The sequence below is a fragment of the Vidua chalybeata genome, chromosome 1 (assembly GCF_026979565.1).
Source record: "Vidua chalybeata isolate OUT-0048 chromosome 1, bVidCha1 merged haplotype, whole genome shotgun sequence".
Lineage (NCBI taxonomy): Eukaryota > Metazoa > Chordata > Aves > Passeriformes > Viduidae > Vidua > Vidua chalybeata.
This window is the reverse complement of record NC_071530.1, coordinates 126,121,837-126,148,541: the sequence shown is the minus strand read 5'-3', so window position 1 is coordinate 126,148,541 and position 26,705 is coordinate 126,121,837. Positions and strand designations below refer to the sequence as shown.

Sequence of the window (26,705 nt, the reverse complement as noted above, 5' to 3'; positions counted from 1 at the left end):
AGTAATGGAACAGATAACACGAAACTGAATTAATAATGAATTAAAAGCGAGTAGGGGAATTAATGTCAGTTCATTTGTGTTTATGGAAAATAATCCTATTAAACCAGTTTCACATTATACTTTCTGTAGTATGGGTTGGGATAAAAGCTGAAGGTGATTTTGAGGTCCACCAAAGCTGCAGACTTGACAAAGTAGTTACAGTACTACAAATCAATGTTTTGTTTGGCAAATTTAAAAGTGACTAGGGTTTTTAATCTTCTTGCAAAGCTACTTAAATGAGCCCTATTAGCAAGGCTTTATGCATAATATTGGCTAGGGATTTTCTCTTCTTTTGACAACAGAAAAAGGTATTGTTCCTGGCAGCAAGAGATAAATGTCTTTAGGCTGAGACTTTCCGATGTGCCACCACATATACAGTGGGTCTTTAGTGTGAGGGTGGTGAGGCACTGGAACAGGCTGCCCAGAGAAGTTGTGGATGCCTTGTAGGCCAGCTTGGATGGGCCACTTGGTCTAGTGAAAGGGGTCCCTGCTCACGGCAGAGGGGTTGAAATCAAATGATCTTTAAAGGTTCCCACCAACCCAAACCGTTCCATGATTCTGTAATTGTGAAGTTCTAGGCTGCAAGTGGGACTTTCTATAATAGAGCCGCACCAGGACTGGGTGTGGCCAAGGCTGGAACTTTGGAGAGCGGCTGTTGCTCAGCAACCTCACAGCCTTTCTGTAAACATTCCGCTGCAGTTGGCACATAGGGTCCTCTAACTCTGCCTGCATGGGTATGTCCTGTCATTATAAAGTGCTAGTTTACATAAAGTGTTGGCCTTTGTACTTTGCAGCCATGCTCTTGAACCTGAGTGTTTTTTGGCAACAGGTTCTTGAGGTTGTTTAAGACTTCAGAGAATGTTCAGAAGGATGTATTTGGCAGGTGTTTCATGTGTAAAGAATTTGGGCACACCTAATGTTTAAATTGGCTACTGGTGTCCTCATTTTGGGATTGGCTGTTGCAGAGAGATCATCACACCTGAGCTTCTGTTATGTGTGGGCTGATTCTTGTGCTCCAAAACAGTCACTTTATGTTGTGACTTTCAGTAGATTTAACTTGCATCAGAAGCACCTTGATGTTTAATTAATTTTTCTTTCCTGCTTAAAACTAATTTTGTAATGCCAGGTTGAGCTGAGACATGGTGGAAAGTTGGATACAAAGTGAAGCAGTCCTAGTGTTTCTGTCTGTGTGTCTGTATCTTAATTCTCTTTGTGAAGCCCACACTGACATTGTTTTCTGAAAGTGTAACAGCAATTAGATGCTTTTTCTACCATATACAATCATAGAATATCAGCTCAAGACTGTAATTCCAGTTACAAGAAGAACAAGCAATATTAAGAGTTGAAGTCGATGGTCCATGTTGCTTCCTTCCAACCCACTCTTTAAGTCTGTTGTCTGAGGAAGGCTCTAAAACTAAAAATGACTTAATGCTATCATGCAGAGCAACCTAAGTGTGATGACAAACTTCCATAATTTCTTTCTGTTATCTTAGTATGATTTTTAGAATTCATTTTTAATTGCTAAATTATGGGGGGGTTTTTTATTGTGCTCAGCAAGAGGGGAAAATAAACCTGAAAATGGTGCATATTTGCAAATGCTTAACCACTTGTTCTTAAATCTCTCTGCAAAAAAGTAAACTTTTGGACCTAATTTTTAAGTGGTGTTGAAAAACTTGGCTGGAGGTCAATGACTTGTTTTGTGCACACTGTATTGAAATGTCATACTGGTTATGTGTGCTGGTTTCAGTGAAGTTTTTTGTACCTGCCTATTTTTGCTCTTACATATCAACTCTGTATCTTAGTACTTCAGAAGCAGTCTGGCAAAAAAGTGCATGCTGGGGAGAAGATTTGTAGGGTATTTCATGTAGAGTAATTATTTAGTTGTATTTTAAATTTCAACAAACTTCTTCCAAAGCACAGTTTAGTCTAGAAAACTATTTGTTTTTGCTCTCCAATTATAGTTTAATACCTTACAGCCATGTCACATCTACACTCTAAGGGTGGAGGAATATCTTTTTCAGAAGAAACTCAAAAATAGCAGTGAAATGCAATACATGCCATAAACTATGCTTTCTGAATTGCCTTATGACTTTTGAATGGACTCTGCTCATGAACAGCTGTTTCAGGGCTTGAGTTTTCACTTCAAATCTTACTAAAAACTGATGTATGCTTTATCTCTGTTTGTTTTTTTGCCAGCCTTGTCTGTGAGCTCAAGTAGTCCTCTGTTGTGAGTGGAACTCATGTTAAAATGATATTCAGCAGTCATATTCACTCTTAGTTTTCCTCTATTAAGTTAGTCCACTGTCCTTTTGGATGACAGGTGCTTTGTTTTCTGAACATCTTCATAGCCTGCTTTGATAGGCCTTTTTCTGTTTAGATCTGAATTCCTTTATGTTTTCTTTGGTTGGTTGGTTTGTTTGTTTATTTATTTTTAAATTAAACCATATTTTTCCATAGTACTTTGTTTATGGTCTCCCAAATGCCAGGATGATTTTTTTTTGTCTGCTAGGAATTGCTTTGTCCTAGGTTCTGCTACATTCCTGGATTTTTTTACCTGGGATTAATTGATGCACTCTTTTTTTGCATCTAGTGAAGTGTTTAACTGCCACATGTACTAAACCCTATTTTAGAGCAGAAATACTTGTTATTAATCCTGGGTACCAGAGAGATGCTCCCATTCTCTCCTCCTGTGCCTAATTTAATCTTTGTGTATATGGAGTGCCTTGAAAATATTACTATATAAGTACCAAATATGCCCACAGGTTTTTTGCTTATTTCTGACTGATCTTTCTTGTTTCTCTTAATCAGGAAAGCCTCAATATGGGAAGAACTAACAATGATCCAGGTAGGATTGTAGGCTATTTCTACTTTAAATTTTCTTGACCACGCTCTAGCCAAAAGCCTTAACTTTAACAATTGAGATGGGCTGAACTACTTGTTGTTTTTCATCTATTAAAGAATTTATGTTGCTACTGCCATTACAAGCTTTAAGCTCTAGGGCTGTACTGTAGTGAGCTCAGAATAGGTATCCAGAGGAAAAAAAAAATCATGTTTTTCCAAAATGCTTAAAAGATAAAAAGTTGTGGACAGGTGGGAATATGTCGTGTAGTGTGTTTTGAATACATCACATTTGAAACAGTACTTACACAACTTAACATTGTGTTGATGTGCAATGGTTTCACCAGAAGGAAACGAAGGAAAAGAAGGCAATGGCCTGCGTCGCTCCTTCCGGCAGAGGAAAGCTGTTGAGCGCTACGAATCTCCATTGGAAAGTAGGTGTGCTGGGCTGCCCTCGACACCTGTGCTCTCCAAGCTGCTCTACCACCCCTGCTTCTCAGCTGAGCTGGGAAGACAAAATAAGATGGAAGACAACTTGAAGGTTAAGGCAGTTCACCAAAGCAAAAGAAAAAGTTGTGCACAAAGAAAGAAAAAAAAGAGGTTTTGTTTTCTACTTCCTATCAGCAAGTGATGTCTGGCCACATCCCATGAAGCTGGGCTTCAGCATGTGTAGCAACTGCTCCAGAATGCAAACATTTTAGAAAAAAAAAAGCCCCACCTTCCTCCTACTTTTCTTAATTTTTATAGCTAAGCTGATGTCATATGGTATGGAAAATCCCTTTGGTTAATTTGGGTCAGCTATCCCAGCTGTGTCGTCTCCCAGGATCTTGCCAGCCTACTGCTTGGATGTGGAAATCTGGGGAGACAGTGCTGATGCTGTGCCAGCACTGCTCAGCAGTAGCTAAAACATTGGTGTGTTATCAACACCTTTCCAGCTACCAAGGCACAGCACAGCACTGTGAGGGCTGCTGTGCGGAAAATTAACTCCATCTCAGCCAGACCCAATAGAGTACATTCTACAATACTATCTATTATACAGTTTCTCTTGAGAGCTAATTTCTTGTATGAAAGTGAGGGGTTGTTGGTTTAGGTTTTCTTTTTTTTTTATAAATGAAAATACATGCACACAAACTTTATATTTCTTACTTCATTCTGCCAGTAAATTTAATTGAATGCATGTATCCTGTGCGCATTCTATTTTTTCTTGCCATTTGGCATCCTTATTGTTGCTTTTCAGTTAAAAAAATTACCTATCTACCCTTAAAATAATAGCAGTTAAAGAGACTCAATAATCTTACTCTTGTGGTTTTCAATTTTTCTTAAAAATCAGGTGTGTGTCTTTTTACTTCTATTGTGCATGATTAAAACACTCAACATCCCCTCCTTGAAACTTTTCCTGAAGTTAGAGATGGATAATACCTGTCTCATTTTCTGCCTTTGATTATCCTGGTTTCTCTCAAACTTATTCACAACAAATTCTAAATTCTTTGCTTTCAACAGATCAAAGAAAACGTAACCTAAGCCCATCCAACCATACTTCACCTGTCAAAGAGAGAGATTCAAGCAAAAAATCTAAAAGGTTGGTGTATGGTTTATGATAGTTCTCCTTTTTAAGAGTACTGTTGATATGTGCTGATGTGTCTTGTGCTGTTCATATGACTGAATAATGCTTTCAAGGTTTTTTGGACTGGTGGTAATTAGAGATTAATATAATTGCAGATTCCTTCTGTGGTAGTCTGAGGATATAAGGAAAACATACACTGCAGGGGAGGCCATCCTTTTTACTAGTCCTTAGATTTTATCTGAAAATGCTCTATTTTTGGTCACTGATAAGGTGGTGATGAGGGTTGTGGCTGAGATTGTGTAACTGAAATTTCATTTTTTCTGGAATGGAAGCCATAATGTCCCTCTGAAAATCTTAGACTTGAAGGGTGTACAAATTAAGATTTAAGATTTAATCTTGAAGGGTACGATTTATTAAAACTGAACACAACTTACAGGGAGAGCCTGTATGGAAGTTTCAATGGCTTTTTAATTTAATCACTCAAGAGAGTTCATGTTTCTTTATGAAACTATCCTTAAACAAGAAAAATGCCTAATGAAATTCTAAATTATAAGTTGCAATACTCATATATCTAAGTGCTAAGAGTTGTTAAAATAATTAACTCAGTTTAAAGTTCTTTATTTACTCATGGCCATTAAATGAGAAACGGTTGGAATGAATAACTATTTAGGAAGCTTATCCTCATTTATAAGGTCTTTTGAATTCACTTGCTATCATTAGAAAATCAAAAATCATCTAACTGCATCATAAATTAGAAAGCATTTTTTTCTTTCTCCTTAATTCAAATTAGGTCACCTTCAGCCAACTCTCAGAAAGATGATGTAAAGGAAGCTCCAAATAATCACACGAAAGCAACTCAGAAAGGCAACTTAAATGAAGTTCACACGGATCACATGAAAATTGGAGCAAGCCTGGCTGGTGTGGAGCAAATGCAAATAGATGGTTCAGTAAGTATTTTTACTTCATGGTGTCAGTGAGACATTTGCAGTATTTATGGAAGCTTCCAGTAATGGGCCATCTACAGCTCCTTTGACTTACAGTTTTCTCTCAAGTGATTTGCAAATTCCTACTAACATTTTCTTTGTGCTGACATCTAATTTGTGATGGAACCTTATAGACGTTGGAGCTTTCTTTAACACATGTTCTGTTGACTTCATCTTTAGGCACAATTTCATGGTGTGGGTGGTCTCTCTGACCACATTTCAGCTTTAAAAGAGATGGTCATTTTGCCATTGCTTTATCCTGACGTCTTTGAGATATTGAAATTTAAACCTCCAAGGTAAGAGACACCATTTAAAACAATAAGTTCTTAACTCAGTTATTTTCAGGAGAATATCCAACTGGTGTATCAACATGTTTCCATGCTTCAAAATTTTCAGCAGTGTTTATGGCTCTTTTTAGCACTAATCAAAAGTAATTTTTTTTAAAAAAAGGATAGGATACAGCATATATGTAGGTTCAGAGATTTACTGTGTGGCAAAACTAGCCTTTAAAATGTGGAGTTGGAGATTTTTTTTTCCTTTAGAGTATGGCATGCAAGTGGATTTGATCAGTTTTTGAGTAGGAAGGCATTATCTGCTGCTAGTTGACAGTTGTTTGCTTTGTGGAAGTCCAGTTTTGTCTTACACCAACTCTTTTTTTTCCCAAGTATTTTCAGGTATTAGTTTTATAATTGATGGGACTTGCAACGAGAACTTTGCAGTGTTTTTTTATGTTTGGGCTAAAATAAGAATCTGTCCCCTTCTTACACAGCTAAGCGAGTTCTGTGTTATGAAATGAAATTATTGGAGATTCATTAGCTTTATATATCCTTGGTCATGGTATATTGAAATAGGACTTTAAATTATTTGCTCCCAGTGAATTTAAAAGTATAACAAACAGAAGAAAATCTGTATTTTGCTTCTTTATTAATTGAAATTCTTTTTGAAGCAGCACTGCATTGTCTCTTCTAGTTGATGGAAATACAGAAATGCAGAATACCTTCCCATTTTTAGACTACTTCCTCTTCCTTAATCACCAGCAAAGGGAGACCAAATCCAGTAACTCAAAGCTTTTTAGGGGAGAATTAAATGCTTTACTCTCAAATCTTGACTTTTGTGAAAACAAGAATGAATATGCAGTTTATCATTGAAAAATGGACTGATGCTTCCTAAGTTAGCTCAGTCTCAGATTCTGCATTGGAAATTTGCTTGTTTTGCTTCACCCTACTGCAACCATCTCTGTTGGCATGTCAGAACTGGGATGCTACTATCTTTTTTCAAGATTTTGTACATGTGCATTATTCTCTATATTCATTTTGTTTGCTGCCTTGCAGAATTTTATTTTGACTTTTCTCACACTTCAGCTGTTACTATCTTATCCATGAAGTCCAGCTTAGGACAGGAGAGTTGTATATTTTAGGGATGGGGGTTGTAATAGATTTCCATGGCATTTCTTCTTATATGATTTTTTTAAAAAAATCTTTCTTTTAAATTGTAGAGGCTGTTTATTCTATGGTCCACCAGGGACTGGAAAGACCCTGGTTGCTCGTGCACTTGCTAATGAATGTAGCAGAGGTGACAGGAAAGTAACCTTTTTTATGAGAAGTGCTGCTGACTGCATGAGTAAATGGGTAGGGGAATCTGAACGACAGCTTCGTTTAGTGTTTGAGCAGGTAAGGTTGAAACATGCCATGTGTTCTCTTGGAATTATAACTAATTTTTATAGTCAAGAACTCACTCATTTTCATGTTTTGTAATCTCCTTCCACTGAAATGGGATTATCAGTGTTCCCTTTCTCAGTGGAGTCTCTTGAGATGTATTGAAAAGATTAGTAAAGCAAACAAGAATATCACCACCACCACCCCCACCCTCAAAAAATCCTTCACCATACACACAACTCAGTCACAAAAATGGCCTCAAGAAGCAAGAGATGATAGCTTTAGGTGAGAGGGAAACAGATGCAGGGTGAAAACATGTTCATTTAAATTAGTAATGGAAGGTCACTTCCAGAAACTTTGAGTCCTGTCTCTGTTCTCATGGTTGCCAAATAGCAGTAAAAACTACTGGTATGATTTGTTTCCTGTCGCCCAGTCTCAGTGGGTTGACAGGCTGCTGTTTTCTGTTGACAAGCTGCTGTTTCACATTAGGTTAATTAGTAGAGATCTCTGATGCTAGTCTGAAAAATCTAGTTCCAATGCCTTTCCAACCATAATGTCTTTCGTGCATTTTCTCTTTCAAGTAGTGCTGTTTTCCTGATGTCAGTGTTCCTGTGTTTTCTTTGTAGGCCTACCAGATGCGACCTTCAATTATTTTCTTTGATGAGATTGATGCTCTTGCTCCTGTACGGTCCAGCAAACAAGATCAGGTTCACAGGTAGGACATGTTTAATCTTTGTGAAATGAAGACTACAGCCTATTTTATCTTGATGAGACACCTTCATTTAACCTGAAATCTAGTAATTCAGTGCTAGTGAATTTCAGATGATTTTAAAACAATAAATGGAAACAATTCACTAAGCTTGATATCAGTACAAGGTCTGTGTTACCTTATTTGTATTTTTCTATGTCTAAAAATAATTATTTCACTGATCAGTATCTTGTTAATAAAAACCTGTCCTTTTTGAAGGATCAGTGGAGAAGGTTATGTGGGACTGAAGAAAATTTACTAAACTGGTGAATGAAAATTATATTTTTCTGTTAGCTCTGTTGTGGGGACACTTCTGACACTTATGGATGGCTTAGCCAGCAGAGGAGAGGTTGTGGTGATAGGAGCCACCAACAGACTGGATTCCATAGATCCCGCTTTACGAAGACCTGGGCGCTTTGAACGAGAATTCCGCTTCAACTTGCCAAACAAAGAGGTCAGAACTTCAAATCAAACTGATGTGGCAAAGTCCATCTTTATGACAAACCCCTGTAATAAGGCAGCATTGCAGAGCAGTGCAAGTCTCCATCTGTAGTGTACAGCTTGGAGACAAGAGGGATATCTGGAGACATTCCATTGTACTGTGAAGGGCAAACCTGGTGCTGAATATATATAGGAGTAAGATGATGTCAACAAGTAGTTGCTTCTGTCTTGGATAAAGATATAAAGTACATTGCACAGGTGCAGCACTTCGAGTTCAATGGCAATAGCTAAGCAGTGAAGAAATTTGTTTTATAGCAACCAAAAATATTGGTGTAGGGATGTTTGGGAGAGAGATGGTGTGCAAAACTGTAACCCTGGTTTTGTGTTTTTTCTCTGGCTATCACTGATATTTCTTGGCAATTTTTGGAGCAAAGATAAAAGGCTAATTGGATTGAAAGCTAGTAAAAGTGCACAAAACAGTGCGTTTAGCAGGAACATTTTTATCCAGTATTTATCTGCTCTCAGGAACAAGAGACAAGGTGCCATGAAACAGATCTAATAGACAATTCTCTGCTGTGGAAGAATTCTAGAAGTGTGCCATAATTAATCTGTGTACCAGGAGATACTTCACTGAAAATCTTACTAGGATCAGAGATGAGAATGGAAGATGTTTGATATTTTCTGGATGAGTGACGGTAGTTTGAGTCATAGTTTTTGTTCTTGGTAGCAACTGTAGCAATTTTAAATCGACTAGTACTCTTTTTCTTTGAATCAACTGTCAGAAAAGCAAATCTGATGAACTACTGAAACTGTCACTCTGAAATTTTGCAAAATTTGAGAGAATTTTCTTTGATGCAAAATGTCCATTTGCAGATGAAGCTTTTACTACAATTTGTTCTTCAAAATCATTAAGTCTCATGCTTATAAAACTCACTTTTTATAGAAAATGCACTTGCCTTTTGTTTCTCTGCATCCTCCACAAGAGTTTGATGTAAGAATTATTAAATTTCCTGCTTGAAGAAGAAGTGAGTGTATTAATAACTGATGTTTAAAATACTTAGAAGTTTAGCAGACAAAACTATTTGTACTAGTGTGAGAGGTTTGGAGGTTTTGTGTTGTGATTGTTTTCTTAAGAGAAAACTTAAGGCAATCTAAAATGCAACCATTTTGTTTCTAGGCAAGATTAGAAATTTTCAAAATTCACACACGAGACTGGACCCTGAAGCCATCGGACAACTTACTTGAAGACCTGGCTGAGAAATCTGTTGGTGAGTTTGACAGCAGTGTGGGTCCTTTTCCCCTGGGCAGTGTTCAACCACTCTGCCCCCAGCCTGTAGCACAGCATGGGGCTGTAACTGAAGTGCAGAAGCCGGCACCTGGCTTTGTTGAACCTCATACCCATTGATTCAGCCTGTCCAGATCCCCCTGCAGAGCCTTCCTGCTCTCCAGCAGATCAACACTCCCACCCAATGTAGTGTTGTCCACAATCTTACTGAGGGTGTACTCAATCCCCTCATCCACATCATTGATAAAGATATTAAAAAGGACTGGACTGAGTTTTGGAGAGCACCACTAGTGAACCCTCTGCCAACTGGATGTAGCATCATTCACCAACACTCTTGGCCAGACCATCCAGACAGTTTTTAACCTATATAACGCATATATATGTTGACGTAACACTTGGTTCTTGATTTGTTTGTCAGGATTCTGTGGTGCTGATATTAAAGCCTTATGTGTTGAAGCTGGGCTCTCTGCTTTGCGCCGCCGCTATCCGCAGATACACGAGAGTTACAAAAGACTGAAGATAGATGCCAGATCGATTAAAGTAACAGCAAAGGACTTCACCATAGCCATGCAGAAGATTGTTCCAGCATCACAGAGATCTGGGGCTTCACCTGGGAGAGCACTACCATCTATTTCAAAGCCGCTGTTAGAAAACACCCTGAAAAGAATTTTACAAGCCTTGGAGAGACCATTTCCCCATGCAAAGCTTGCACTGAAGAACCAAGGTATTACAATAACATCTAATTGTTATACTTTGCAGAGTGTGCGGAGTGAGAGCGGTGTGTCAGTAGAGAACCTACAGTATAACACTGTAGGTTCTCTACTGGAGCCCCCTGTTACTGACAGTAGCTCACATCCCATTAATTGTTTCAGAGATGGATCTGAGGTTTCACATATGAGGCACTTCTTTCCAAATTGTAGAATCATAGAATGATTTGCATTGGAGGAACCTTAAAGGTGATCTAGTTCACCAAGCTTTGGACAGAGACACCTTCCACTAGACCAAGTTGCTCAGAGCTCCATCCAGCCTGGCTTTGAATGCTTCCAAGAACTGAGTATCTATGACTTCTCTGGGCAACCTGTTTCAATGCCTCACCACTCTCACAGTAAAGAATTTTTTGCTAATATCCAGTCTAAACTTACTCTCTTTCAGTCTGAACCCATTCCCCCTTATCCTCTCACTACATGCTCTTGTAAAGAGTCCTTCTCCATCTTTTCTGTAGGTTTTCTTCAGGTACTGGAAATCCAAAAGTAGGTTACCCTGAAGCCTTGTTTTTTTCCAGGCTAAACAAACCAATTTTTCCCAGCATTCCCTTATAGGAGAGGTGCTCCGTCTGTCTCACCATCTTGGTGGCCCTCCTATGGACTTGCTCCAACAGGTCAATGTCCTTTCTGTGCTGGGATCCCAGAGCTGATGCAGCACTGCAGGTGGGGTCTCACCAGGACAGAGCAAAGGGGCAGAATCCTGTCCCTTGGGCTGCTTTGGATGCAGCCCCAGACACAACTGGCTTTCTGATATGCAAGAGTACATTGCTAGGTCATGTCCAGCCTCTTATGCACCAGCAGCCCTAAGTCATTCTCAGCAGGGCTGCTCCCGATCTGTTCATCCCCAGCCTGTGTTGATCCTGGGGACTGCCCTGACTCAGGTACAGCAACTTGAACTTGGACCTGTTGAACCTCATGAGATTCCCATTGTCCCCCTTCTTGAGCTTGTCCAGATCCCTCTGGATGGCATCCCATCCTTCAGGTGTGTCAACTGCATCACTCAGCTTGATGTCATCTGCAAATTTACTGAGGTTACACTCAATTCCCTCATCTATGTTATTAATGAAGATATTAAATAACACTAGTCCCAGTAGGCACCCCTGGGGGACACCACTTGTCACTGATGTCAATTGGAACTCTGAGCAATTGATTGCTACCCTTTGGATGTGACCATCCACCCACTTTCTTATCCATCTAATGATGGTCCATGTGATGAGTCCACTCATCACATCCATCTGTCTCCAATTTAAAGAGAAGGACACTGTGGGGGACCATGTCAAAAACTTTACAGAAGTCCAGATAAATGATGTCTGTAACCCTTCCTTTGTCCACTGATATAGTCAATAATTATTATGACTATAGTAAATAAATGCTTAAATGAGGGCAGAAGGGTTTTTCTGTTATCTAGGCACTACAGAAGTTGTTCCAGATCATCTTTATTCTAAAGAAAAAAACCTCCCAAGTATTTGTCAATAGAGAGATAATACCTGATGCAAATCATAGGACACAGGACAGCTTTGTATATATTGTGCAATCTCCTTAGATCTGTGGTAGGCTGTACTCTTCAGATAATAGCATTCAAATAACAAAATGCAAGAGAAATAGTTTCCAGCATTGATTTCAAAGGTGTATTAAAGCAAGAGTGAGATATGAACTATTCAGTAAAGATAACAAATTTCTCTTGTCTTTAAATCCTATTTCAGGGAATGATGGGATTGACAGTCATGATGACTCATCATCAGTCTCTGAAAAGAATCCTGACAGCAAAAAGGGAGAAATCCGCACTTCGAGCAGGTACATGTTTGTCCTCTTTATAGTGACATTTTTGAGAAGGCTGCATCTGTAAAATGTTATGTCAATATATGAGGGCTGCTAGATGAAGGAGTTAAGGGTGTGTGTGGCAGTGATCAATATTTGCAGGAATTCAGCCGTGAAGATCCAGCTGGGTACTAGATCTAACGGTTCTGACTACACTGCCCTAACTCGTCAAACTGATCGGCCCAGCCTTCTTTTACTAAGTCCAACTGGTTCACAGACTATTAAACCATGTTTAATCCACAGTATTCCTTCAAAGACTCAAGACCCAAAAAATGTTTATTCTGTCCTTTTAGCTTAAAATATCTCTATGGATTTATGTAGCCATCTTTTACCCTTCTACCTTCCAAGATGGCTGAACCAGTAGCAAATTACGTATCAGAAACAAAATAAAGAAGTGGTTTGTTAAATCACTGTGAGAAAAATTTAAATGTCTCAATTTTTTACCTTTACCCTACTGATTTTTTGTTATCTTTTGACATTTTAATTGTGGAAGTCACATAGTCCAGTAGTTTTTAAAATAGATTATTGTCAGATATTTTTCTCCCTTCCTATGGCTGTGCTGCCCAGAAAATATGACTTGCTGAACTTCACTAGGTTTCTAGGATCTTTTACTTCAGCAAGTAAAGGTACAATAGTAATGTGGTGGGAAAATGCACAAACCTCTTCACAAGTATATTTCATGCAAGTAAAGCAAGATGACTAAGAAATTAATGCTCAAGTCAAAGATGAAACAACTAGAATGACTAAATGAATAAAATGAATGACTAATGAATAAAATGAATATAAATCTTGCACATATTTAGTGTAGTGCTGTAATTTAAGCAATAAAGTCATGTTCTTCTTCAGATACAAATAATGTGTTTCAGTACCCACATTAGGGTTTTTTTTTTTTTTGAAATGTGGTTTTGCCCCTTTGTTCCCACCATCTCCAGGAGAGCTGTGACCAAATTTTAGGTAAATTTGATAGGTGTAGAGATCTCACTTAAAGTCAAGACAAGCTGAAAATGATTGTGTGTGGACAGTAAAGAGACCCAGACTGGTTTGAGCTGTAAGAATTGTTATTTTGCCCCGTTATCAGATTACTGACCAGCTGTTTTGTGTGTATTTGCCTGGACATTCACCCTGTGGGATTTAAGAACTGTTAATTAACCCAACCAAAGGAATAGCAGACATGCTGGGAACTGGCAGGATTTTTTTTTAGCAGAGGAGTGATACCAATTTTTAAGAAAATAGACTTTGATAAATAGACTGGTCTTCTTGATCACAGAATCACAGACCAACTTATTATTTAGTAGAACATGGAGCATATTTACAAAAAAAAAAAGTATGGGAAAAATATTTAACATCTGTGTGCCTTTTTATCACTCTTTTTCAAACTTGTTTTCTTTTTATTGTTGTAGAAATCCTTCTTACCAGCCAACATCTTTCAGGCCACGGTTTTTACTAGTTGAAGAGCCAGGATGTGGGCAGGCTTTTGATTTGGCACCTGCCATATTACATGCCCTGGAAAAATTTCCAGCTTATACACTAGATCTACCCACCTTGTTTGTTAGCACCACATCACAGGAAGAAACATGTTCACAGGTATCTTTTTTTTTTGTTGCTGTTGTTCTCATAGGATTCTTGAACTGTATATAAACCAGTGAAATAAGCACAAATCACTGTTAATGGAGTTGGCCTGATTTGAATTTGCTGTTATATGGTTACTTTTGTATGAAAATTCACTTTTATTGTAGATGGAATGATACTGAATAAGTACATTTGTAGATAGCCATGTTTCATTTCTATTTGAAATTAAAGAGGGAGGATGTTGCTAGCAGCTTGGGAAGATGGCAGGTGCTGCTAATAAGCCTTTCTTTGTGGCAAGTAATCCTGCTGGTCTTGATGGGATCCAGAAAAGTTGGTTTTGATGCTTCTTAAATCTCTGTGCTGCCAGTAGTTGGCTCTGCATCAGCCTGACGGCGACATGCACTTTTTGTAACTTTCTTTTTTATTGTTTTTGTAGGGCAGCCAAAGTTTTTGTGAAAAGAAGTTTTTTTGAATATACATATACAGTTTGTACTGCAACAGTGAAATGCAATGAAAGCATTGCAATTCATGGAATGCTTAAATGTGCAAACTGATGTGTGTCTCTTAACTAGAAAAAATAAATAGAAGCAGATTACTGCAGTTTTGATTTTTTTACTTTTAGGCAGGAAATCAATTTAATTATTTAGCATCGCTGTATTGAAATATTTTTATCTTTATTAGTAGTGTTTTAGAGCTGTACAAGTCAGGACAGACACATCATGTGACTGGATACTCATTTGCCACACAGGAGGAGCAATTCTCTTTTTGTTATGTCACGGTTGCACTATGGCTATATAAATACCATGTCTACACGTTTGTGACAGGAACTCCCTGAATATTACTCTGAAATGGGACATGGAGAAATTTGCCATGTGAAAGGACTGTTGCTGCTTCCCTCATGTAGTAGATTCATGTCCTCTTCTGTGACTGAAGTGCCATGCAGTGGTTTGTGGTCTTTCAAAGCACATCATCTGGTCTGATGGATACTTTGATAATGAGAAGAATGAGAGGCTCTGAGTGATTTAGCTCCTCAGGCAGGCTAAGGACTCGTCACCTCTTATAAAATGTTCTTGAAATTATGATTTATGACCAGGCTTCTTTTACTGTGTTAGCCCTCATCTTTTCACATAGGTCTTTGTTCAGGCTGTGCTCCAGTCTGAGTATGGGCCCACACTGAACTGTGTGTAGTGAAATGGTGCAGTCACAGTTGTGTAGTGTTCTCCAGGCTAATACATCTTGCTGAAGAGTTAGTCTTGATTTTTCAGGCACATCATCACATCATCTGAGTTTTGAGGCTCTGTAGGAGTTATCTTACCCCTAAGTAGTTTTGAAATCTGATTCAGTTCTGTCTGCATAGCAATGTCTATGTTTGAGTCAAAGTGAAAATGTCGCCTTATTGTTAAAAAATTGTTAATTTATTGGTTTGTCTTGATGTCTTGGCTTTATGCACTCCTATTTCACAAGGTAGTCTGACTGATACGTAGTTACTTAGTGGTCTGTTCTACATGATGCAATTTTCTTATCCAAGCTTTCATTTTACCAGTTGATACGAGAAGCTCAAAGAACAGCACCAAGTATCATTTATATCCCACAAATCCCTTCATGGTGGGAGGCTGTTGGACCTACACTGAAAGCTGCTTTTACAGGATTGCTGAATAACATTCCATACTTTGCTCCAGTTTTGCTCCTTGCAACATCTGATGTGCCACATGAAGATCTCCCTGAAGAGGTATTTCTGTCAATACTTTTTTTTCCTTTGTTACTCAGTTTCTTGTTAACTTACAACATTGGAGTATTTTGCTGCTTTCAAGCAGATTTATGCTGTTATTACTAAGGCACCAAAACACTGTCTTTTAAAATTTGCTGAGATTAAACAATGCTGAAAGCATTGGTCTAAAGTGTTTTCTGAGAAAAGAGATCGACTTTGGCTCAACTTTTTCTCCCCTCCCACACACTTGTGAGACTTGTGAGACAGACATATAGATACACTTCAGACAACCAGTTCAGTAGCTTCAGGATGGTTTGGTATGTACTTAGTAAAGAATACACAGTGCTTGAAAGGTAGCTGGGAAAAAGACTGTTTTTCTGAAAACATTTTTACTGAAAAAGTACTGTGGTCACACTGTTAGTGATAGAATGTAATTTCTAATTTAAATTATTTCACAAAAAAATCAATTTCTTCATCTAGGTGGAAACTTGGCAAATTAAAAAGCTAAGGACTAACTTCTGTTTAAGCAACATGGAAATAAATTTTTAGTTGTATTTTGTAACAAAATTAATTAAGAATGTGCTTTCTAGAATCTGAGAGTGTTCATTAAAGGAAGGTGTTTAAAATACTATTATGCTGCTCTGATTATTTTGGCTAAGTAGAAAAGTTTTTATAAAATTAATAAGTGCCTTCTAAAATAAAATAAAAAAAAAAACCCAGAAAAAACCACATTACCAAAAAGTTGTCACTTGTCTGCTGAGCCCTGCCTCTTCCCTCTGTAGCTGTCATAAATATTCAAGCTAAAGGACATCAAGCTGGGTAAATGTACACTAAGCAGTATTTGGGGTGGTAAATGTCACCCCTTTCTGATTGGTTTATCATACTTTTTTCATGGATCTTAAACTTGAGAAGGTTGATTAGAGAAGGTATTTTAGTCTGCAGTGATATGGAAATCTAGCCTTTTAAGGCCAAGAAGTTAACTTTTAATAACTTGTTTTATCTAGATGAGTATTCAGTGTAATTTAGAAATGTACTCGTCTTTTTGGAATAGAAAATAAAAAACTGTTTGGCCTTATATCTGAAATCTCTTTTCTTCTCATGGTCTAGATAAAAACATTGTTTAATACTAATCGTGAAGAAGTTTTCAATATCCCGCGGCCTACCTGTGCTGAAAGAAAAGGGTTTTATGAGAACTTGATTATGAAGCAAGCTGCTGAACCCCCTGCATCAAAAAACAGTGCAGGTAAGGATTTCCTACATATAAAATTTTGTTACTGTAAATTAACAGCTAATATAGTATTTGCTTTGGTGATAATTCTCTGTCAATCATTTTTCATGTACTTGCAATTAAGCACCATGAATTGACTAAAATTTTTCTCTGTTATTTCAGAGAGGTCCCCTATTTCAAATAGAGTATATTTAGCAAATACTCTATTCCACATTAAGAGAAATCCTGACTTAAATTTGCATCATTCCAGATTCACAGGCAACATGTTCTCAGGTGGATGAGCAACCACAAGTATTGGACGAGAAAGCAATCAAAATTAAAAAACGAGGAGTGTTTGTGGATTACTCTGAGCTCAGAGTAAGTTTAACTTCAATTTTGTTAATACTGAAGTAGGACATTTTCTTTACGGTTGTAAATTAATTTGGTTTTTAACCAATGCCAGTGCAAAAAATTTATGAGAGGGATATATAGCTTGTGAAAAAAATTCAGCCTGTAAGGGACTGTGACAGTTGTTTCTGTAGCTGGTGTAAACTGCTGCTCTTGCTGTATTTTAGAAAACAGGGTTATCTTCCTAATTTTTAATGTAAAAGGGCTTGTTAAATTTTAAAATAGCCCAGTGATAACCTTCTAGTACTGTTAGTTATTAATGCAGTTTTTATGATGGATTGGGGTAGGGTTGTTTTGTTTTTCTGTTTGCATATTTTCATGTATTAGGAACCAGAAAAGGACCTTGATTTTTAGCAGTTATGGCTTTAAACCTGAAATCAGCAGGTTGAACAAAGCACATCCTGGATAAAATACTAATACCTGCATTTCCAAAATTCTTTCAAAATCCAGTGTTAGAATTTTACATCCATACAGCAACCAGTGTTACAAGATTTTTCTAATCCCCTGTAGGAGCAAAGTTATTACCCTAGGCTATAGCTGGGGAAAGGGTCAAAAGTGGGCCTAGCTGCAGGGGGTAAAAGGTTCCTTTGCTTGAGTTGGAGAGGGTATAAAAGAAGGACCTGATTTGCAGGGAATATTGCTCGGACAAAAATTCGGGAAGTTGCTAGATGAAGTCCTGGAGTTTGGTCAAAGCAGAATATGCTGCTGTTTATCTGTTGAGAAAGGGAGTATTATTTGGATATTTCCTCTGTATTGGGAGAATATGACCAGAGTGGAATCCCCTCTGATGAAGGGGATTGTCCACACAATTTGTGTCACACTTTTAAGCTGTGACATAATTTGTAGAAGTGAAACTAGCTTTATAAGGCTGGTGTCCTAAGGAAGCAAATTTTAGGGGGGTTTGTTGTTCACATCTGCCTGTATATGGAGAGAAACTACATAGGTTTTTCTAGAGTCAGAGTGCTAATAGCATGTCCTCCAAAGTTATTTCCAGCTGAAGCAATGGTATGGTAGAATCCTTATAGATGTTTCAGTGTATATATATTTTTCAGCTGTGAGGAGAAAGCTACAGTCATGAAGCATGTCTGTTTAGAAAACTTGTTTCCTTAACATGACTGTCACTGAAACTTGGTGCTTGTACCTGAGAACCTCATTGGAACTTTCCTGAAGTCAATAAGCTGGGTGAACGTCCGAAATATATCTGCTTGGTTTTGTGTGGGATAGGTTTTTATATTATTTGTTTGGGTTTGTTAAGTTGGTTTGATTGAAGGCAGTTTCTGTTTGCTTATTTGCTTGGTAATAGGCATAGAACTTGATGAACAAATAGAAAAGCATGCACTCACCTATGTGGCAGCAATTAGAAGTCGTTTTGCTGGGGATGTTGGCCATGCACCTCTGTCATGTCCTATGTGTTGTGTTTGCAGCAGCTGAACGCACGCTGTGTGGGTTTTGTGCCTCTTAGCTGCACATTGGATAGAAGGAAGTTCAGGGAAACACTTTAGTGTTGTGCTAACTGATCTGAGCAGGGCTGAGTTAATGGCAAGCAGCTGTGAGACAGTACTATTTTCATTTGGTGCAGCTGCTTTCTTAAGCTATATCTTCACAACCTCACACAACACAGAGTTACAGTGGTGCCACTAGTGCTAGTGTTGCTAGTGTTGCATTTCCACAGATTATCACATTCACATCTCAACAGAAGGGACTGTGTGACAGATTGGTAATTTGCTGCAGGTGGTCATTCTGCTAGTTCATCCACTCTGGAGCTGAAAGGTAGGAGCTAGCTGGTGTTTGGCACAGTAACATCCAGCTAATGGGTAGAGGTGAGCACCTAAGGGGCTTCTGTTTCCAGCTGGCACAGCTGTATCTGGAAGATCTGTAGCCTGGCTTCCAAAGACATATTTTTCAGGGCCCTGTATTGCATTTCTAAGTAAATACAACCATGGCTTTTCTGTGGCAGCTACTCTATAACAAAGTGGATTTTGTCATTCCCCACTGTTCTGGAGGCAGTTGATTGACAGTTACGATTGTTGATGTCATAGACTGACGAGTAAGAAAATACTGTCTGAACTTTAAGCCTTCTTTTTGTCTGAAGTGTGAGAAATTGTTTTCTCCAGTTAAATCTTGTGAGATATTTAATCTCCAAAGTACCACTTTTATTTAACAGTATATGAAAGTCGGACATACCTTGTCCTATTCTGAATTGTAGTTTCCACTTTTTTTTTCTTCAGAAAGTGTTGGATGCTGTCGTCGTGGCAACTGAGAACATCAGTATATCAAGCATGGCAAAACTATATTCTGTTCTTAGTATGTGCATTTACCAACAGCGGGAAAATCCAGACAAAACCATATTAGTGGAGGTATTTTTTTTTTTGTCTTATAGCACTTTCTGTCACATGGTATTATGTGTATGTATATTATGCATATGTATGTGGTCACAATTATTTATCACTCTTTACTGCTTAGTTGCCTGTGTTACAAGACTTTCATTTCAGGATAGAAGACATCTACTTATTGCAAACCCATTATTGAATTTGGCATAATTGTTGGCAATTTTGGCAGATAAAGGCAATGGGTCCACCTACACAGGCCTCCCAAACCAGTTAATCTATCTGCCACTATTCATTCTGAAGAACTTTTCCGGGGTGGGGTGGGCTCTGAAAGGAAAACACTTTTCTCAGTCTGCCACTTCCTATTTCTTCCCTTGCAGGCAGGCATGCATGGTAACACTTGGATAGCACTCATTCTATTCTTGAAAAGAAATTAATTGTGAAACATTGCAAGAATTTCAGGCTTTTCTGTAGGCTCACTAGACTTTCTTTTTAACTTGGCATGGCTCAAGCATCTTTCGTATGACATGGGAGCTTTCTGCCTACGATGGTTTGATGCTAATGAGTCCAACTCTCTAATCTCCTCCTCTGAGAGAGGATTTCTGCGTTGTTGGAACTCCGCAGAAATCTTCCACAGGCACCCATGGTCCCAGGCAGGAATTCTCAGTATTAAGTTGTTTTAGATAGATTGAGTATTCAGTCTTCAAGATCCTTGAATCCACTTGTCTTTCAGATGTTTATGCATAAAATTACATAAAATTCTTTATGCTTCCAAGTCTGCCTTAAAAAAAAAAAAAAAGAGGAAGCCTCTTCTCTTTAGTTAAGGAGGCTATTCCTGAAAAATGTGCCCTTCTCTCATCTAGCAGAATAATGTGTTTTAGCATGAGGGGGGATTTGTTTGTGTTATATCAGGGCTTGTGTGCTCTTGTGACTGGATTTGATTGTTTGGTTCATTTTCTATGTCTACTTTTAGCTTTAGTTCCAGCTTTCAATAGTGGCTCTTCAGGAACTGTCTTCTTTTTTATTGTTGAAAGCACCTTGATAGAGATCCATTGTTCCTTGAGCTAGATCCCTGCAGTTTCTCTGGTCTACTCTCTGTTTTGGGTGCCTAAGGACATGTTTGAAGGTAGTGGGGCTAGAAAGATGGTGGTAGCACATGTATTGGCTAAATATTACTAACACCTGTATGTATGTACAGATTCTTGATTCTTTTGATGAAGAAGTTATTAGGGTTCTCAGGCTTGTATTCACACTGACTCTTAATTTGACTTTTTTTTTTTCTTTTTTCTTTATTAGGAAATGAAGAAAGAAATTGCAGCCCTCAGTTGGCTGTGATACTTGACTACTCTAATGTGTGGCTCCCAAATAGATAAGTTATATTTAGCATGTCTCACTAATTGTAGAAGCTATAGGAAAAAAGAATAGAAGAAAAAAGCTAAGTACATAACTGAAATCAGACAGAACAGAGTGACACTTGGTGAAATGACCAATTTAATGCCACATTATGAAGACCTAAACAAGGCAAACTTATTCAACTAGGTATTCCAGAAGTAGATCATGCCCACTGGATCGAGAAAGGATCTATGTGAAGAAGGGAAGGCATCAGCTGAAGAAAAGTGGGCACCAGCTTGAAAGAAGATGGAGTATGTGGGCTAATTAGCATATGAAGCAAGAGAATGATTCAACCAATAGAAGATTGAATATTAATTAACAGGAAGACTGTATAATTGGGAGCCAATCAACATTAGTGTCTGGAAAGTTTTGACAGTCAGTATGCCGGCTTTGTGGATTTACTGCCTACCACCCTTTTCTGCACAGAACTGAAAATAAATCAAATACCTCTACTTTGTATGGCTCAGCCTTTTGCACACTGGTGAAAGAACTCATTTTGGGACAAGTGTTTTCTTTTCAAGAGAACAGCATGGAATTCTTCTAAAGTGTATTGATTCTGATTCCTGATGTTGTCTCAAACCTTCCAAACATTTTTTTATTGCTGGAAGATACTGGAACTGCTTTTTTTTTTTTTTTTTTCTGGCTGCCCGTCACCTCACGGGGATGGGTCGAGAGGCACCTGAGTGCCCCGGGGTACAGGGGCGGGCACCGTCGCTTCGTAAGCGACCATGGTGTGGTGACCTTCAGGGCTCCAGCTCTGAGTTCGTCCCCTTGGATCCTCCTCCCTCAGTAGCTGATGCATCTGGATGTGCTGGTTTACTGGTTTATTTGTTCTTCCTGTTAATTTGGATTCAGTTTCTTACCTGAAGAGTTATCTTATGAAGATTAACTTAGACACTGCTTTGGTTTTATTTTAGTAATAGTCACACAGAAAGCACCCATATTTTGATGACAAAAAGACATCAGGATCAGCGCTTGACACAAAATATACATAACCTCTGAGTGCAGTTTAGCTGGCCTGAAGTAGCTGTGAAATACTCTTTAGTCAAGTGTTTATATGTTCTACTTTAGATGCTTTAAAAACAAAAATCTGTTTAGAAATTGGGACTCATTTGTGTTTAATTAAAACTCATAATCCAAGCTGGTGAAAATGTTACTTAAACTATTTATAATCTTGGTCTACCTTAGTAAAAAAGAGACAACTTATATGCCTATAAAGCATGCCATGTAGCCTATGCTTTCTGCATCTCAGTGTCACTACTTCAATGACTGAATCATTCAACTTGCAGGACTTCAGTGTTTTTAACATAGCTTTCAAAAGCTGATATTCTTCTCTTATCTTTCCAAGTCAGGCTCTTCTTTCCAGACTGTCTTGCATTTCCATGGGAAACACAGACCAAATCCAACTCAGAAATGGTCTGCCCTGCCTTGGAGTGAGGTTTGTCATGGACTCTGTTTCCTTCCCAAGGAACACTTTCAGGAGTTTCAACTGCATGGATTAGGGTTTTTTGGGTTTTCTTTATCCATCAGTTTCAAAACTACTGAACTAAGAAAGAAGAAATCCTCAGGGTGGCAGATTGATGTTTTTTGGGGTTTTTTTTCCTTGCAAAGGATTGTGGAATCTGTTTTAAAATTGCTGCTTTGCTTTTACAGTCTAAGCCATGAGCAGGCAGTGACAATTTCTTTTGGAGAATGCCTTCTGGAATGTTCCCTGTCCTTCATCCCTTTCTCAAAGCAAGATTGGGGTGCAGGGCTTGCTCCTTCCCCTTGGTGGCTTCTATTGGATAGCCCTTACCCTGCACCCCTCCCCTAATGCCTTCCTATTGGTAAAAGGTTGTGTCCTCCCCTTATTCCGGCCTCTCCTTAAAAGCCGCTTTTTGCCCCCAGCTATCGTCACTTGTTTCTGGCTCCTCTGGGGACATAAACCTTCCTTGGAGCTCAAACAAGTGACCCCTCTCTATTCCTTTGCCTCAGTTCCTTGTACTGTGCTGCTGCTGTGTTCCCCACGCCACGGCCGTCTGCTGCAGGGAGCTGCGAGCCCCCACACGCACCGACACCCGGGGGGACTCAGTAGAGATCTGGGGGTGGCCGCTCTCGGAACTGCACATCGGTCTAGGGGAGTGGGAACATCTGGCTGGGGAACATCTTCCCTGTGACCACAGCATGCAGTTACACTTCTTCACACTTCTGTCATCTACATCACTGACTTAGGTTATGTCTTAGTAGCATTACCACGGAGGAGTAGAAGAATCTACTCTGGTTTCTGCCACTTTCAGTATGAGATTTAGTTTGGTGTACTTGTTATGAAACTTTGGATTCTAAACTGAACAAGACCTGTCCCATAGCCATCAGAGATTTCCTCACATAATAAATTTGAGTAGTATCATCCTCCTTGCAGAAACACTGATATGAACAAGATCAACAGCTGTGAAGAAGTCTATCTTCAGTTCCCTTTGGGTTTCTGTGGGTAAATGGCATCCTTCTGAAAGAAATATTTTGTTGTTGCTCTCAATGTTTTTATAAATGGAAGAGATACAGGAGAAAAACTCTCCTAATTAGACTTTACTCCTAAGAGTAAAGGTGTTTCTCTGCTGCATTAAGAGTATAGAAGTTTGGCAGAACACAGACACCATTGTGTCCCAGCTGGTCCTCAGAGGGGCTGGGTACGGCTGGACTTAAGTTCTGATTAGTCAATATACATTGTACACATAAATATGCTCTTGCTTCTTTTCCTAGGAATTTTTCTCTGACAACATTGAATTTTTCATTGAAGATGAAGATCAAAGAGAAAAACATGGCATCCGTTTTAGACTCTAGCTTTGACAAAAGCACGGAAATACTAAGGGAAAATGTCAGTTGACGTTTTACGCGGTATTCTATTTCTATGTGTTCAGTTCCTGTTCAATTCATGCAATAAAAAGAGAAAGCATGCATAATGAGTCATGTCATGGCAAATCTAGAGCTAAAAGTATGAGTATGTTAATGTCAGTACCAGTGTCTTAAAACCAGAATCACTCTTCTTAGTAAAAGCCTGCTTGCATGAAACCTATGTATTTTTTCACAGCTCCTTCGATATCTCCCCTCCTCTTTGGTCACTGAGATACTAGTTGCCCTATGGAGCATCAAGGTTATGGTTAGGAAATGTCTGTCCTTTGAGAACTGTGTGTGTATGGTATGCAACACACTCAGAGTCTGGGTCCTCCTTGGGGTCCACAGGCTTTTCTTTGCATGATGTAGAGCACCAGATTATAAACCTGGTAAACCTCCCCGGCCTTGGGGAAGTGTACAAGGCAATGCAATGTAAGATTTGTGTACAATACTTTTAATTCAGCAATTCTTTTCTCCTTTCCTCTGTCCTCTTCCTTAGTGTGGCCAGTTGACAAAATCAAAATTGGGTCCAAAAAAGGAAGACTATAAAGGTCAATATTAGTAATCCCTTAGGTGTCCCTTTTAGTCTGGTTTCTGAGAAGGATTGCATTTGGTCACTTTGTCTATTTAACTTGGCTCCAAAAAATTCTGAGCTTATCAGTCAAATTCCTCAGTTTTGAGGATACCACAAACATAATGAATCTCCTTGAAGTTTTATGAAAAGATGTCGGTGCAAACAGGAGGGGATGCTATTGATCCCTTTAATGGTTGGGAAGAATGCAGTGTGAATTCCTGCCCGCTCTTAGGCACTAGAGAATCTGTTCTTTAGCTCAGGTTTCTTTGTAACATGGATTTTTTGGAGTCAGGACAAAGATTAATTGTAAATCTTGAAGAATGAGGAAATACTGCAGTATTGTAACACATGTGCAAATTTATTTGCTCATAAGATGCACAAACTCACTGGTGTGGGGAAGTTGAACATATTACCCTGGAATCAAATTGCTGAGCTGAGTACACAAGCAGGCTTAGTGCCATGAGGCTGCTTGCTGGAAGCTGGGAAAATCCAGTAGCTCCAGGCAGCATCCTGCCAATCATGGGCATAAAAGCCTGAAATATCCTTTATGTGTAGTAACTCAAGCTCTGCTTGTGCAATATAAATTGTTATTTACTGAGCTCACAATTAGTTTTATATTTGGGATTATGATATCAAAGCCTAGCTGCACTTAAACTAACATGGTGATGCATCTATTACTTTGTTGTTTCCACTTTTCCTGAGAGAAGTAACTGGAATAAATTTGACCCTACATGGAACAGAAGTTGGGTGTTGTCATCAGATTGGCTTTCCAGTCTATTAAAAAGTTGCTGGACAAGTTAGGCTTTTAAATAGGTAGTTTAAGCTTAAATACTTTAAGTTGAATGCTGTGGTCATGACAATAACTTTCAATTCAGTATTTAAAGGAAAAAAACTCCATCCACTGTAGATATTTTTACATTTTGCTAGAGCAACAGTCAAATAAAGGGAATAACATACTTTCTATCTCAAAGACTTTATACAGCATTATACTTTAGTCACCAGAACACTGAAGACCAGAGCTATCACAAAAGCTACAGGAAAAGATATATTCACAAAACAGAATAACTTATTTCTCCCATTTTTCCTTAGTCCCTTTTTGCAGCAAGTAAGTTGCAGACTTTGACATTCTTTCCAACAGAAATTTCTGTTGAAGCTGTTTCTCGATGTTTAGACCTTTCTGTTATGCTCCAATTTTTTTCCCTGAATTGTCTAATAATATAAATTTGTGGCCTTGAGCTCATTCTAAGAGGGGAAAAAATTATGGCATTGTTTTGAATTGACTTTCAGAAGCTGTTGAGGGAAAAACACAACATCTGCCAAAATGTGAGTTTTATCATTTCAGTCTTTCCTCCTCTGCAGTTTATCTTTGTTGCAGTCAGTGGCTGGACTAATTCAGCAAAATTGCTGCAGGAAGTACAGCAATAGGGTCAAAATGTCACCCAAATATGAAAACATTCAGGACATTGAATTATGGTCTTCAGCTTTCTGTCCAGTATAAGTTTTCAAGTTTGCTGTCAGAAATGGCATCTCCTTTATGTGTTCATTGCCACGCTTGCTATCTTATACTTGCTGCTTGCTTGTTGTTCCACTAATAGACAGGCCTTAGTATGTGTTCTGATGTCTAAAAATGCATTTCTAAAAGTATTTACTCTGTGAATTACTCTCCCTTCACTTTCTGGATTGATTCTGTCTTTTTCTTTATTTGCTGTTACTGAAATTCTGTTCACCATATATATTTTATTAGACTGACCAAGACATTTCAAAACCTGCCCTGGTCACAAGGGAAATCTTCACTAAAATTAAGGGGTTTTAAAGTGTGTTTAATGTGATTCTTTCTTCATTTTCTCTTAAGTGACCTCTGACAGCATTCTCTGAGGACACTGAAACTGGACTTAATATCTGATATGCAAATACACAAAAGAAGTAATGCAGATTTCTTGTATGGTGAAATGGGGAATTTTCATTTGGACCACATAAATTATATTCCAAGTTAGGCCACAGTGTCACTCTAAGGACAGCCTCTTGTTTGCCAAGGCTTCTAGCACCTGTTCCAAAGCCGTAATTGTCAGACTTCTAAGTCCTGAAGATGACTTGCATTTCTTGTTTTGGATGGGTGATACAAAAATTCATATTTCATTGTTTGAGTCCAGAGTATTCAATTTGCCTTGTAGCAGCTGATATCAGGTTCATAACCTTAACTGGGACCTCGCTGAAGTGCATCCAGCCATTGATCATGTCACAATATTTCTTCTAAAAAATATTGATCATGTAATGCAGACATGAGAGGGAGTTTTTGGAAAGGTATCTCAGCATCATACGGAGATGCCTGAAAAAGTTTTAAATTACCTGTCATAATGATTTCTGCATGGTCAATGATGCCATTTAGCCATCTTCCACTGAAAGCCACACAAACCAACACTTCAGGTAGGGAGTGTGAGCAGCAAACCTCAAAGGTAAGGGTATGTCTCAGATCACAGTTCCTTTGTTGTCTGGTCTAGTGGAAGCACCTCCCTTCAC

The 26,705-nt window shown here is 38.5% G+C and overlaps 1 protein-coding gene across 3 annotated transcripts; it reads left to right on the top strand.

Annotated features, from left to right (window-relative positions):
* Window positions 1-697: 697 nt before the first annotated feature.
* Window positions 698-21,198, top strand: LOC128791916 (ATPase family AAA domain-containing protein 2-like). Of its 3 annotated transcripts, none has more exons than XM_053949861.1 (18): window positions 698-773; window positions 2,848-2,884; window positions 3,225-3,311; window positions 4,378-4,456; window positions 5,232-5,388; window positions 5,605-5,720; window positions 6,920-7,094; window positions 7,706-7,794; window positions 8,122-8,281; window positions 9,446-9,536; window positions 9,972-10,277; window positions 12,021-12,111; window positions 13,536-13,719; window positions 15,248-15,433; window positions 16,520-16,655; window positions 16,891-16,997; window positions 19,256-19,384; window positions 20,651-21,198. In XM_053949861.1, the coding sequence occupies exons 2-18, from the start codon at window positions 2,860-2,862 to the stop codon at window positions 20,687-20,689; spliced, it is 2,157 nt and encodes a 718-aa protein (XP_053805836.1). In that variant the 5' UTR covers window positions 698-773; window positions 2,848-2,859; the 3' UTR covers window positions 20,690-21,198. The 3 variants fall into 3 exon arrangements, with proteins under 3 accessions (XP_053805836.1, XP_053805817.1, XP_053805827.1); XM_053949842.1 differs by having other exon boundaries at window positions 15,233-15,433; XM_053949852.1 differs by lacking the exon at window positions 698-773 and adding an exon at window positions 2,339-2,359 and having other exon boundaries at window positions 15,233-15,433.
* Window positions 21,199-26,705: the final 5,507 nt, after the last annotated feature.